We start from the raw sequence: 15,417 nt of genomic DNA, 5'->3' as shown, positions 1-15,417 counted from the left end.
GAGTTCTTCAGTCCTTCATCCACAGCTCCAGACTCTCAAAAGCCCAGAAAACAGAAAATGTGATCAAAAGTTGGAAACCAAAGCTCATTCAGAGGCAAAACCTGAACAGAGCAAGACTATTTTAAAAACCCTCCGTTTGTCCCACTTTTTGCGAATACTCCTATATTTTACTACAGAAGTGGTGGTAGGTTTAAATTGGATGCTCTGCAGACCCTGCTGGGTGTTACTTAACATTTGGCTTATGCATCTCGTTACTTTTCTAAAATTTGAAAGTGTAAATTGCAAAATACATCTGCCCCCAAAGGCTTTAGAAAGGGGATGTGGGCCTGTCATAGCCAATCCCTCGAATAGTGTAGGTACCTAGCAAGCGTGAGTGGGAGTAAAGTTTGGCTGAAATGAGGAACTTAGAAAAGGGGAACTTTACTGCAGCCAGGCCTTGGGCCTTGAGGTCTCAGGGAATAAAAGATGATTCAGTTCTTAGAAGCAGTGCATTGAAATGTTGCCTTAATTATTCTCTGAGAATAGTTGTACTTGGTCTTCAGTTAACCTAGTAAATAAGGAATTGGAAGTGTTATTGTATCAGTTAAAATTGTACCTATTAGTGTCCTAGCAGGTGCTTTTTACGTGATTCATGCCTTTTTTATGTTGTCTCTGTATCTTATCATTTTCTATCATTTTGTTTTTATTCAACATTTTTTAAGGTGTCACATCAGCTTTTTTAATGCTGGTGATTTAATTGCAAAAGCACACATAAACAGTTTGAAAGGTGTGAGAAGAAATTCACAAGTCACACGGGAAACAGCAACAAAGCTAGCATTCAGTGTGGAAATTCCTCCACTGTGCAAAACAAACTGCACCGGCCAGTGGGTCAAATGGTGCGTCCTGAAAGGGAGCGAGAAAGGAGCTTGATACAAGAAACATTTGTTTCCCACTGAAGATACACTGGGAAATATGGATCTGAATTAAATAGAAGCTTTATGCTCACAAAGCTTAAGTTTAATAGGGAAAACAAGGTATGTCTATAAAATAAATGAAATACACAGCGGAACATACCAGAGGACAGTCTCTGTAGCTCGGGAGGGTGGGAAAGGAGACCAGGAATCGGAAGTAGGTACGTGGAGAGGATGGACGTGGAATATGGAATGGGAAAGACAGAGTCCAACTCTCAAGAATCTCTGTGTTGAGTAGGAAAGACACACAGATAAATTACTGTGGAAAGTGGTAAATGTTATCCTGGGGGCTTTGGAACCATAGCGGAGAATAATCCGTCCTTGGGAAGGTGAACGGGAGTTGACTTTAAGGCTGGGTGTTGAGGAACACAGGCATTTGCCCAGAAGGCCAAGGATGAGCCTTGGAACGCATCACAGGCAGAGGAAATGATGCTTATTTGCACTCTCCACAATAGGACAGTTACACCAGAGTGACTTTTTATACTGCCATTGTCATTGCAGGTGAGTCCAACATCTCTTCTGGAACGATTCAGAGTGGGAAAGGTTTGCAGAATAAGAGTCAGTTTAGGACCATTGCACCAAAAATCATGCCCAAAGTCCTGACATCCAGAGTGCTGCCGTGCCCTTCATCATCACTCTCTGATCAGGTGAATCCAGGACCCTCCATCAACGCCAAGCCTCTGGGGGTGCCCACCCAAAATTACGCTCTGATGCAGGTTGCTGGACAGGAAGGGACGTTTTCTCTCGTCGCTCTGCCACATGTCGCCTCCGCTCAGCCAATCCAGAAACCCAGACTGGCACTGCCTGAAAATCTGAAGCTGCCTATTCCTCGATACCAACCCCCAAGAAATAACAAAGGATCGAGAAGGAAACCCACTCGGAGTTCCTCTGAGAGTGGTGCTGGCATACCTCCTGCCCAAACCCAAACGTCCCCCTCCCCACCTGACCGTCCCAAACCCCCACACAGACCTGGTCAATCAGAGCAAGTGCCGTCACTAGACCCAGGCCCGTCCAGCATCAGCATGGCGGCACTGACCAACCGTGGTGGCCCCGGAGACTCTCCACCCCCAGGGACCAACGACCGTGGAGATCTGAACCCTTCTGCCACCCCGACGGTATCCACACCAGAAGAGCCCTCAGCCAAGCCGGGCCTCGCAGTGACTCCAGGGAAAGCAACCTTGGCGAGTGAGGAAACCTGCAGTAAACCTTCTCCCGTTGCCAGTGGGAAACGGAGAGAACAAGCTGATCTTACAAAAGCCATGACCATTTTATCCCCAGCTGTTTTCAGCAATGCAGTTCAGCTGATCTCTCCAGTCCCCAGAGGTAAACTGCCCATCCTGCCCTATGCCAGAGGGAGAACAGCGGAGGTGTGTGGAGGCCAGTCAGACGTGAGCCTCACAGATGGCTCTGTGCCCGGGCTCAGGGCAGCCTGTGGTAAGGCATCCTCCATCCCAGAGGGCTTTACTGCAGCCACCAAGATGCTCGGCAAGACACCTGCTCCACAGAGCCCCTGTGAAAGTACCTTTTGTGCGGCCACCAGACCAGATCTCAGCCACAAAGCAAAACTCAGTGGTGGGGCAGCAAAGAGAAGAGTAAGAAAACGAAAGGTACCAGATGAAATTTTGGCATTTCAGGGAAAAAGGAGGAAATGTGTCATTAGTAAGTGTAAAGATAGTAAAGAAAGAGTAAAAGCCGATCCGCAAGAATCCAGTGACCAAAAACCAGGGTCTCTGAAGAAATACCGCAGCATTATGCCCAAGCCTGTGATTGTCGTGTCTGCTTTGGCTCCCCTGGCTTCTCCTGCAGGCGTGTTCCAGCCCCAGACACCAGGCAGCCTCGGGCAGGACATGTTGTTAAACAGTCCCCTCAGCCCTAAGTATCCCGGCTGTAGACAGGATAGCGGCACCTCCCCGAAGCCCGGCTCTGCGCTGAGAAACGGACTCTCGGGCATTAAGAAACCGTGGCACAGGTGTCACGTCTGTAACCACCACTTCCAGTTCAAACAGCACCTTCGTGACCACATGAACACACACACTAACAGACGGCCTTACAGCTGCCGAGTCTGCCGCAAGGCCTATGTACGTCCCGGCAGCCTGAGCGCACACATGAAACTCCATCATGCGGAGAACCGTCTGAAGAAACTCGTGTGCTGTGAGTTTTGTGCGAAAGTGTTTGGCCACGTCAGGGTCTACTTCGGCCACCTAAAAGAAGTGCACCGGGTTGTCATCAGCACGGAGCCTTCCCCCAGTGAAAGGCAGCCAGGGGACGTGTCAAAGAACAGAGGCCTGACCACGCGAGGGCTGGAGGGACCCGTGGAGAGGTGAGTGCTAAGGGGACGGAGGCCTGGCAGCAAGGGGTGCTTGGATTTGGAGAACAGGGCGGTATTTCCTCTTCAGAAAGATGGGTCTGTAAAAACATTCCTCAGATCAACATTCTGGAAGGTCATTACCTCTTCCTCCATGTCTGTGAAGAGTGATCTCATTTCTCGTCACTTTCTGAGCAGTGATGATTTTTTAATTCCTCTAATCCCAGTTAGCTGGGGCACAGACACCAGTTTGCGGTATGCTGGGGTCACAGTGAGAGAGGATTTTTGCATCTGAAATAGGAAATATCACTGTATATAGTTCCTGGTACCCTCTACAAGTAATGTTCCCAAACTTGTGGCCACAGAATTTATATCTAAATGTCATTGTTTGCCCCAGAATATAGTCTGACCCATGGTAGGGACTCCGCGTCCCCCATATTGACCATACTTTCAGGTCCCAGACCCAGCCCTCTATGTTTGCACTAGTTTTCCTGTCAGTCCAGATTAACATTTCCCGTGTCATCATTGCCTTGTGCGGGTACTGATTTCTGGTGTTACGAACAAGCAGGCTCTGTAGTTTGAAAGCCTGGCAGGCTGGGCTTAGAGCAATGGGTCTGCCAGGGAAACCCCAGCAGTCCACCTGCTTTCCACTGGATGATGGAGGGAGAGTCACTGAAATGAACTGTCATCAGCACCATGAAGATTAAACAATTCTAAGTTTAGGTTCTCTGTCCCTCATCGTTCTTAATCGTCCTAATTGTTCTCAATACTTTCTATTCAGTTTTGGCTTCTGCTCCCACCTTCATTTTAAAATCAGGGGTGCCTGCCTTTTGTCTTCCTGGCTTTTCTAGAGTTTCTCTGCTTTTCTTCAGACGTTCCTATCCACTGAGATATGTCTGTGCCTTTTTATTTTATTTTATTTTATTTTATTTTATTTTTAATGTTTATTTAGTTTTGAAAGAGAGAGAGAGACAGTGTGAGCGGGGGAGGGACAGAGAGAGGGGGAGACACAGAATACAAAGCAGGCTTCAGGCTCTGAGCTGTCAGCACAGGGCCCGACGTGGGGCTCAATCTCGTGAACCGCTAGATCATGACCTAAGCCGAAGTCAACACTCAATAGACTGAGCCACCCAGGCCCCCCTGTCTATGCCTTTTATTAACACATCTAGCAGCCACCGTAAAGAAACCTCTCTTCTGAATTGTTTTCGGTAGTACATTTTGATGTTTAGGTTAACTGTCCAAGCTGCATTCAGTGCTCAAGGTTAGGAAGGGCAGCAGCGAGTGGGTGGTGTGGCTGAACAAAGTGGGTCCCTATGGTGCCTCACTTGGTACTACCTGACTCTGGAATAGATAACACCTAGCTGGTAACCAAAGAATAGTTAGCTCCCCTGGGGGAGAGATAGAAAGGGAAACACTCTTTCACTGGAGGCTGGTAGCTTGAGAATGGTATGACCCCAACCGGGAGTGACGGTCGGTGTCCACCGCGGTCTGTGCTTCCCATGTGCCGTTTCCCCCGTTCCCCGTCCTTTGCCTCACTGGGCGTGTTCTGGATCCCTAAACAAGAAGTTCCAGTTATGTTTTGCGTGAAATCTTACACACACTGTTTTCCCCCTTTTCAGGGAAAACAAGTCAAGCCTAGAAGAAGACCTCCTCCTAACCCAGGCGGACGAAGTCAAATTACAAATCAAATGTGGCCGTTGTCAGATCACTGCCCAGTCTTTTGCTGAAATCAAGTTTCATTTACTTTACGTTCACGGAGAGGAAATTCAGGGCCGGCTGCAAGAGGAGATCTTACCGGGAAGCACAGGAGCTCAGGAAGAACTGGTGAAACACACCGCTTTCAGGAAACAACATCCTGAGAGAAGGAGGCTACTCAAGCGTGCTCCCCCTGATGAGGACTTAAATGCATTTCCTAAGCTGAAAAGGCAGCTGTGCCTTCATCATCACACTGATGTGGACAGGTTCAGGAAAATGGAGGGAGCCCAAGCGGGACCCAGGGAGCCGCTGCCAGGGGCGGTCCCCCGGGGCTCTGCGAGTCCCAGCCCCCACACCCTCCTCTTTGGGGACCGTTCAGGCTTTAACTGTGTCCTCTGTGCACAGACGCTGGCCAGGAAGGAAGAAGTCCTCCAGCACTGGGAACAAGAGCACAACTGTGAGGACCCTCCCAAGCTGTGGACGATTTTAAATGCATTCTCTAGCCAGGGGGTGACCGGACCTCCCGGGGAGACTGAGAAATGAAATCTTGGGGGTGGGGGTAAAGAGAATGCTGCTTGCTTGCTCTCTCTTTCTCTCAAAGCCCTGCATTTTTATGGTGGTGCTTAATTATAAAAGTCAGACAAATTAGGATCAGCATTAATGAGCACAAGTGATTTTTGTACATAGTTTTATTTTCTTACAAAAAAAAATATATATATATATGCCTTTGGTGTATATTTTTCTAACCATATGCAGTTTTACTTTAAAAGTCGATGTACTAACCATTAATGTCTTAGACTTTGAGAATAAAGAAAAAGACCAAAATTTGGCAATTGAAATGTAAAAAATTATATAGGCTGTTCTTCAAGTACAGTGTTCAGCGTGTTTGAGCGTGAGCATATATCATTTTGTTCAGCTGTTTGCTGTTTAAGTAGACGGACAAATGTGAGCCAGGCCAGTCTCAGCCACACGTATGGTGTTGATATTTATCAGATTCTCTGGTGTATTTGAATAGGCTGTAGAGCAGTACATTTAATAAGGTTCTCATCTACCATAATTTAAAATTCCATGTTTCCTGGATTTTTTCCAATATTTTTGCTATTTTCTTAAATGTACATTGCCTTGAAGATTAGATGTTGGTAAGTCTTACAGCTGTAGTGTTCCATATCAAAGTAATCAAGCATTTTTTAGTACTTCAGCTAATAAAAAACCACTTTTTGGTTAAAAGTTCTTCTCAAATAGTCTTTCGGGCCAGGAAATTTACAACCTGGAAAGTGTGCTAGACAGTTCAGCCCAGATGGCTAGGTGTCTGAACCGCTCGCCCTCCCTCCCAAGGAGCTTCACAGGGTCATCGCTAGCTGATCAATTTTCGATGCAACTGTGCCTTTCAAGCCCAGGGTTCTCTTTGAAAGCCAAGAGTAAATGATTGCCTCTTAAATTCCTGGGAACCAGAAAAGTTGCCACTTGGAGCTCCTGGACATCCTGGCTGCAAAATCATTTTCTTAGAATGGGGGAGTTTAAGCAATCGTCCAGCTGAGGTTCCAGCCTCTGGGTGAAAGTACTGTGCATGTGGCCAGCCCCGTCTGCCTGAAGCACGGCCCAGGCGTCGTCACAACATGTTTCTGTGCTACAGGAAGTTGCCGAACCAGGAAGAACTGAATTCGAATTGATAAGCTAGTGGGTTTTAAGTCATCTTTTTTTTTTTTTAATGTCTTATTTTAAAAGAAAGTGTTCATTAACACGATTTGGCTCAAATTTTCCAGAAAGTCAATTCTTGACTTTTTGCAAATAGTTTTATACATTTGAGACTATGAGGGTAGGCGTGGAAATCTCTGAAAGATTTTGCTGCCGTGGTGTGTCGATCATCGTGCTTTACCCAGTTTGAAAGAGATCATATCAGACCTTCACTGTTTGATATTTTTAGAACCAGGTTAGTAATGAAACCACTTTGCCATTCAGTGCAGCACCTTTTGGGAAGATTGGTCTGAAGGCACTAAAAGTGAGATCAACCAAGAATACTACTTGAATTCAAACCATGAAACTTGAATTCAAACTATAAAATAATTTGTAGACTACTCAGTCCTTAGATACTAAGCAGTATTTCTGAAATACTAGCCAGTCAGCCAAGGCAGAGGAGGGGGTCTGGAGTACGTACAGAGGCAGAGTTGTGGGGGAGAGTGCCCCCACACAGCAAGTAAAGGAAAGTCTGAAGTCCACCAGGTTGTGGAGACACCTGCTACAGCCAGTGTTTTGCCTACAGCAAAACACCGAGGGTAAAGACAGCCTGTAAAAAGTAGAGACTTATGAATGGGGCACGGGCCCAGGTAGGAGGGTGTGACTGGCTCATGATTAGGTGCCCTGACTGGATCCCCTTCTCATCAGGGCCCTATACCATAGGTTTGGGGCGGGGGGCAGGGGGGCCAGCACTCATCTTTAAGAAAGCTCTTATTATGAGAAAAGGAGATGTGCAGTGCAGAGGGCCTCACTGGATGCCTATGTGTGTGGGTTCATTCGGAATAGAATGTTCTAGTTCTCAGCTTCTAGAAGCACTCCCCTGCATTACAGTGGGAAGGGTCCTGCTGCCACCCAAGATAAGGGGCTTCTGGCCCTTAAGAGCGCTTCTTCAGCTGGAGTGGCACGGAGAGGGACTCCTACTGGGGAGCAGGAAGGAAAGAGAGGGTCATTCAGCTAAAGAGGCTCTGGGAACAGCTCAGATCGATAAGCCAGTGGGTCTTCATTGATGAGCCTTCCTTGGACACAGACATGTTGTTGGTATGGTCCCAACCTACATCCTTGACCCACAGGCAGTGAGGTGTAGAAACATGCTGCTCCGTGTGACCCTCAGAGCGTTACCTGTCCAGGACTCCATTCCCTCGTGTGTGCACAGTGAGTGATGCTCCTGCCTTGGGCCTCACAGTAACCGGGGGCTGATATTTATTATGTTTCTGGCCAGCCTTGGAGAAGAGGTGTATTACACCATAGAAAGACCATTTAAAACGGCTCAGGTAGGCTCTTCCTGTAAGCGGCCTGAGGTGATCTCTGAAAATGGTCCGCCATTCACTGGACCCAGAAAACCCTACAAAATCATGCAAATGAAGAGATTCAGATCTTCATGTTCACTTTATACGCATGTATCCAAGGTCACATGACAGTACCTGAAAGTACCTGCGAAAGATGTCACTTTGCAGAAGCAATGTGTGCCATTCCGTCGCTACAATGGTGGATTTGGTAGTTGTGCCCAGGCCAAACAGTGGGGCTGGACACAGGGTCAGTGGCCCAAAACGTGCTGAGTTTTTACTGCAGATGCTTTAAAACCGCAGAGTAATGCTGAACTTAAGGGTTTAGATGTAGAGTCTCTGGTCATTGAGCTCATCCAGGTGAACAAAGTCCCCCCAAGATGTAGTGGAGAATTTACAGGGTTCATGGTGGAATTAACCCATACGTGAGCTCTCCCTGCCACGCTGAGACGATCCTTACTGAAAAAGAACAGAGTATTCCTAAACCAGAAGAGGAGGTTGCAAAAAAAAAAAAAAAAAAAAAAGGTTTTGCTCAGAAGAAAAAGACTTCCTGGAAGAAACTGAAGAAACAAAAACCTATGGCCTGGGAGTAAATTCTGCATAAAATAAATGCAAATAAAAGTAAAAAAAAATAATAATAATACAGTTTTAAAAATAAAGCAGCTCATGTAGGTCTCAAGTCCAGAATTCAAAAATGAAAACTACTGAGAACCATAGAAATTTTCATCTTTGCATAAAAAGTGTATTTTAATTTTTCAGTTATCAAAGTAGGATCTGGAGTACATGGAGGCTGCCAAGTGTTTCTTTATACAGAAAGTGGCATTCAGTTATTTCCATTCTGGGCTCTACTTTGGCCCTCATGTTCCTCCCTGAGGCTGCCCCTTCCTGGCCTGGATCTGGCCAGCATCGCAGTGCTCACCCCCCAGGTCTTGAACTTGACAGTGGACTTGTCCACTTCCCACACTAGACCATAAGCCTCTGGAGGGCAGGGATTGTGTCTTTGTTCAGCACACAGCCCCAGAGGGTCCAGTACCTGATATGGAATAATATACAATAAACATTTGTTGAAAAAATGGATATGTTAGCTAAATACAAATGGAATTGGCACTTCCCTTTTTACAAATAAAGCCAGCTTCAGGAGTAACCAAACTTACAGCTAGGAAGGCATAGAGGCAAATTTGGTCTTAAATTCAGCACACTCATTTTGCTTAATGTCTTTTGCTTCTTGGAAAATTGTCCCAAAGCCAGCAAAACGGGACTTTTTTCTTTTCTCTTGGCCCTAAATTATTTCTGAAAGTTACAGCATTTTAGATTTGTATTGTTTTATTAGCTGTCATTTTTATTCATGTCCCCTTTTGTTACTCTCTCTTTCTCTGGACCTCTTCCTGGTTTAGCTCGACTATTCCTCCGTTAAGCTGTTCCTCATATGGAAAGTTGTCTCTTCATCAGCACGCCATAAATAATCAAACCTGGGCGCGTTCCATTACCTTCTCTGGCTCCACATTCCTGCCTCCCAGCTGCACGGCTCCAGTTTTCTGTGGCCCCAGTGACATGATTGTTGGCAATAAATGCTCAACTTCATTTATTTATTAGAATTCTCGGATCTGGGCTAGTTTGCTCCATTCAAGCTGCTGACATGCTTTGTTAGATACATATTTTATGGAGTCTCCTCCTTTCACTGAGCTCCTGAGAAACAATGCCCCAGTAGAGATGAACTGGGATTTAACAGAACAGGCTTTTAGCTTCAACTTTATACAGACTTCCCTGACATTAGACAATCAGCAGCTTATCTAGGCTTGTGGTGCAATCCAATATATATTTTAACTATATCCATCTCTTCGAGAATGTTCCTTTTGAGGTGAAATGTTTATTGTATCTCCTATTTGGTCATGGTCATGGTTATCACCATAATAAAACTATAGCCACAGTTTTGCAAGCATATTTTAAAGTTGTGTTCAGCGTGCAGACGTTAGCTTAGTGGTACATCACATTTTCCATACTCTGAAGTGTGAAAATGTTTCAATGTGTTGCCTAACCCTAGGAAAAATCGCTATCTATCGAAGGAAACCAAATGTGACAACTCAAGAGAAACAAAGATTATTTGTTCTAATTTTGATAATGAAGCTAATTAGGATTTTATTTGTTTGTATGAAACTTGCCCCCACCTTCAGAATTGCTCTCCTGCTCCTCCTGCTTTGTTACCTTAGCAGCAAAGAATTCGCCTATAATAGGACAGCTATATTACCTCTTTAGGTATGTTCTAAAAAGAAAGTCGCAAGCAGTTAACATGATAGATCATTTCTGACAAGTCAAACAGCCACTAAGCACTACTCAAGTAACAGATTTCACCTTGTGTTATTAAATATGATTTTAATCTCCAACTAGGAGTCTCAGGTAGAGACCACCAGATCTTCTATAGGCTTTTGCAGAAACAGCAGTGAGCGGGATCTGACTACTTCCTGAGTTGCAACGCAGATCTTAGCACAAGAATTTGGCCATGGAAGAGGCCCAGGTAGCTCAAACATAGGACCTTCATAACTATCCCAAAGCTGTGTCTGTATCTGGAAGTAATATTTAGGAATATGTTCGTAGGAAACTAAAACACTGCCTTTTCCTAGTGTAATCCAAATTAAAGCACAGTTCAGTTTTTCATAAGATATTCATGGAGCCAAGCCTTTTGGACAATGGTTACACCCAAGGAAAGCTAAAATATCCAAGAAGATGAAGTCTTTTGAATGGGGTTTATTCTTTCTTGAAGTAAAGGGTGGGGATGGGGGAAGCAAGAGGGCAGTCCTGTTGTGTCAGGATGTGGCACGAGGAGGTTTTTGATGATGAAAAGCCCCCACGGGGCACTATGAGGGTAGCACGCCTCCTGGATCCAGTGCCCACAGAGCAAAATGACAGTAATATTTTGGTACAATCACAGTGGAGCAAATGAAATCTGACATATCAAAATCTAAAATGCACAGACCTCTTGATCCAGATACTCTGCTTCTGGGAATGTGTCCTATAGATATCAACGCACAAGTGCACAGACGGGTGGATGAGGATGTTCACTGCAGCACTGTTGATAATCAGTAGAAAACGTACACAACTGTCCACAGATCTGGTTTAGCAAAACTGCAGCGCACCATATGATGGAATACCATCTAGAGTAAAAGATTGATGTAGCACTTTATGAGCTCAACTATGTAACGTGTGAAGGAAGCAAGGTATGGGACAGTGTACAGCACACTCTTGTTTGCTATTTATTTATTTATTTATTTATTTATTTATTTATTTATTTATTTTTATTTTATTTTTTAAAGGAGGAAGTGGGGCACCGGGGTGGCTCCATCAGTTAAGCATCTGACTCTTGATTTTGGCTCAGGTCATGATCTTGCAGTTTGTGGGTTCGAGCCCTGCGTCGGGCTCTGTGCTGACAGCATGGAGCCTGCTTGGGATTCTCTCTCTCCCTCCCTCTCTCTGCCCCTCCCCTGCTCGCTCCCTCTATTTCTCAAAATAAATAAACTTTAAAAAGGGTTTTTTTTTTTTAAATAAATAAATAAATAAATAAATAAATAAATAAATAAATGGAGGAAGAAAGAGACGAGATAGATGTATTATTATAGGTGCTTGTGTGTGCATAGAGAATTTCTGGAAGGTCATGTCAGGAAAGGGGTACCAAGAGATGGGAAAGAGGGACACACTTTTGCATTACTGAAATATTTTGCTACATTTTATTTTTTCCAATTGAAAAAAATGTCTTTACCAGATTAAGCTGTAGCTCTCCTCTTCTCTTTCCGGAATGCCTCAGCCAAACTATGAAGGAAGAAAAGTTTGTCTTACCCCTCAGCTTTGGGGCCCACACAGATGTCCTCAGCTTTGCCCTGCTGCCTAACTACCAACAGATAGTGATCCACGGTGAGAAAGACAGCTTTTTAACTTAGTGTGCATGTGGATCCACATACAGAGGCAGATACCTATAATCCAGATGAAAATTTGACTTCATAAAAATACAGTGTACATAATCACATTGCATTTCAATATGTTCTAACATTGTTTAAAGGCTGGCTACTTGATGAGGTTCCAATCGTTCAGTTTTGCTTTGATTTCCCTTGCCTTCAGAGACAGGTCATGTAAAGAAGTTGCAGCAGCCGAGATCAAAGAGGTTGTTGCCTGTTTTCTCCTGCAGGATTTTGATGGTTTACTGTCTCACATTTAGGTTTTCATCCATCTTGAATTTATTTTTGTGTGTGGTGTAAGGAAGTGGTCCAGTTTCATTTTTCTGCATGTTGCTGTCCAGTTCTCCCAGCACCATTTGCTAAAGAGACTGTCTTTTTTCCGTTGGATACTTTTCCCTGCTTTGTCAAAGAGTAGTTGGTCACACAATTGTGGGTCCAATTTTGGGGTCTCTATTCTATTCCATTGGTCTATGTGTCTGTTTTTGTGCCAATACCATACTGTCTTGATGACTACGGCTTTGTATTGTAGTAGAGGCTAAAGTCTGGGATTGTGATGCTTCCAGCTTTGATTTTCTTTTTCAACATTACTTTGGCTATTCGGGGTCTTTTGTGGTTCCATACAAATTTTAGGATTATTTGTTCTAGCTCTGAGAAGAATGCTGATGCTCTTTTGATTGGGATTGCATTGAATGTGTACATTGCTTTGGGTAGTATCGACATTTCAACAATATTTGTTCTTCCATTCCATGAGCATGGAATGTTTTTCCATGTCTTTGTGTCTTCTTCAATTTATTTCATAAGTTTTCTATAGATTTCAGAGTATAGATCTTTTACTCTTTACTTAGATTTATTCCTGGATATTCTATGGTGCGTGGTATAATTGTAAATGGCACCAATTCCTTGATATCTCTTTCTGTTGCTTCATTATTGGTATATAGAATGCAACCGATTTCTGTATACATTGATTTTATATCCTGCAACTTTGCTGAATTCATGTATCAGTTCTAGCAGTTTTTTGGTGGAGTCTTTCAGGTTCTCCATGTAGAGTATCATGTCATCTGCGAAAAGTGAAAGTTTGACTTCTTCTTTGCCAATTTGAATGCATTTTATTTCATTTTGTTGTCTGATTGCTGAGGCTAGGACTTCCAACACTGTGTTAAACAAAGGTAGTCAGAGTGGACATCCCCTTCATGTTCCTAATCTCAGGGGGAAGGCTCTCAATTTTTCCCGAGGATGATATTAGCTGTGGGCCTTTCATATGTGGCTTTTATGATGTTAAGGTATGTTCCTTCTATCCCGACTTTCTTGAGGGTTTTTATTAACAGAGAATACTATATTTTGTCAAATGCTTTTTCTGCATCTGTTGACAGGATCATATGGTTCTTATCATTTCTTCTATTAATGTGATGTATCACGTTGATTGATTTGCAAATACTGAACCAGCCCTGCAGCCCAGGAATGAATACCATTTGATCATGGCAAATAATTCTTCTAATATACTATTGAATTCGATTTGCTAATATCTTATTGAGAATTTTTGCATCCATGTTCATCAGGGATATTGGTCTGTAATTCTCCTTTTTAGTGGGGTCTTTGGTTTCGGAATCAAGGTAATGCTCGCTTCATAGAATGAGTCTGGAAGCTTTCCTTTCATTTCTATTTTTTGGAACAGCTTGAGAAGAATAGGTATTAACTCTGCTTTAAATGTCTGGTAGAATTATCCTGGGAAGCCATCTGGCCCAGGACTCTTATTTGTTGGGAGATTTTTGATAACCGATTCAATTTTTCACTGGTTATGGGTCTGTTTAAATTTTCTACTTCTTCTATTTTGAGCTTTGGTAGTGTGTGGGTGTTTAGGAATTTGTCCACTTCTTCCAGATTGTCCAGTTTGTTGGCATATAATTTTTCATAGTATTCTGTAATAATTGTTTGTATTTCTGTGGTGTTGGTTGTGATCTTTCCTCTTTCATTCATGCTTTTCTTTATTTGGGTCCTCTCTCTTTTCTTTTTGAGAAGTCTGGCTAGGGGGTTATCAATTTTGTTGATTCTTTCAAAAAACCAGATTCATTGATCTGTTCTACCAAATCCCAAAAAATGGATTCTATTTTGTTTATTTCTGCTCTAATCTTTATTATTTCTCTTCTTCTGCTAGTCTTGGGCTTTGTTGCTGCTGCCTTTCCAGTTCTCTGAAGGCAAGGGAAATAAAAGCAAAAATGAACTGTTGGGACCTCATCAATATAAAAAGTTTCTGCACAGCAAAGGAAACAATCAGCAAAACTAAAAGGCAACTGACAGAATGGGAGAAGATATTTGCAAATGACATATCGTATAAAGGGTTAGTATCAAATATCTATAAATAATTTACCAAAATCAACACCCGAAAAGCAAATAATTCAGTGAAGAAATGGGCAGAAGACATGAATAGATACTTTTCCAAAGAGGACATCCAGATGGCAAGCAGATACACGAACAAATGCTCAATATCACTCATCATTGGGGAAATACAAATCAAAACCACAATGAGATACCACCTCACACTGGTCAGAGTGGCTAAAATTAACAACTCAGGAAACAACGGATGTTGGCAAGGATGTGGAGAAACGGGAACCCTCTTGCACTGTTGGTGGGAATGCAAACTGATGTAGCCACTCTGGAAAACAGTCTGGAGGTTCCTCAAAAAATTAAAAACAGAATTACCCATTGACCCAGCAATAGCACTACTAAGCATTTATCCAAAAGATACAGGAGTGCTGATTTGTAGGAGAACATGTACCCCAATGTTTATCACAGCACTATCAACAATTGCTAAATTATGTAAAGAGCCCAAATGTCCATCAACGGACAAATGGTTAAAGAAGATGTGGCATATCTACTATGGAACATAACTTGGCAATAAAAAAGAATGAAATCTTGCTATTTGCAACAACATGGATGGAACTGGAGGGTATTATGCTAAATGAAATAAGTCAGTCAGAGGAAGACAGTTATCATATATTTTCACTCATGTGGAATTTGAGAAACCTAACAGAAGGCCATAGGGAAAAGGAAGGAAAAATAAGTTACAGAGAGGGACACAAACCATAAGAGACTCTCACATGCAGAGAACAAACTGAGAGTTGATGGGGTGGGGAAAATGGGTGATGGGCATTAAGGAGGGCACTTGTTGAGATGAGCACTGAGTGTTGTATGTAAGTGATGAATCACGGGAGTCTAGTGAAGCCAAGACTACACTGTATGTTAGCTAACTTGACAATAAATTATTAAACAATAAATGAATAAAAGAAAATTTACACTCAACCAGAAATAAATGAATAAGTGAATGAATGAATGAATGAATGAACGAATAAATAAATAAATAAATAAATAAATAAATAAATAAATAAATAATTTGCTTCACACTAAGTTGATTTCATGACCCACTAAAGAGAAAATACAATCTGCAATACACTGCTGTAGACCTCAGATTTTCTGTCCCCACCTCTATGCCATCTTGGCCTTTCTGGGCT

At 43.1% G+C, this 15,417-nt stretch overlaps 1 protein-coding gene and 1 long non-coding RNA gene across 24 annotated transcripts in view; both read left to right on the top strand.

Moving 5' to 3' along the window:
* Positions 1-10,106, top strand: part of ZNF438 (zinc finger protein 438) — a 178,118-nt gene extending 168,012 nt beyond the window's left edge. For all 23 annotated transcript variants that reach the window (XM_011283665.4, XM_045061095.1, XM_045061100.1 and 20 more), the window contains 2 exons: positions 1,452-3,270; positions 4,875-10,106. In XM_011283665.4, coding sequence (XP_011281967.2) covers positions 1,452-3,270; positions 4,875-5,493 — 2,438 coding nt within the window. In that variant the 3' untranslated portion in view covers positions 5,494-10,106. The remainder of the gene's footprint in view (positions 1-1,451; positions 3,271-4,874) is intronic.
* A 1,417-nt stretch (positions 10,107-11,523) lies between these two features.
* LOC109501386 lies at positions 11,524-14,119 on the top strand. Its single transcript, XR_002159404.3, has 2 exons — positions 11,524-11,870; positions 14,064-14,119. It is a non-coding gene; the product is annotated as an uncharacterized LOC109501386 (long non-coding RNA).
* The last annotated feature ends 1,298 nt before the right edge of the window (positions 14,120-15,417 follow it).

The sequence above is a fragment of the Felis catus genome, chromosome B4 (genome assembly GCF_018350175.1).
Source record: "Felis catus isolate Fca126 chromosome B4, F.catus_Fca126_mat1.0, whole genome shotgun sequence".
Taxonomy (NCBI): Eukaryota; Metazoa; Chordata; class Mammalia; order Carnivora; family Felidae; genus Felis; species Felis catus.
The sequence above is the reverse complement of the archived record's forward strand: the minus strand, read 5'-3'. Positions and strand labels throughout refer to the sequence as shown.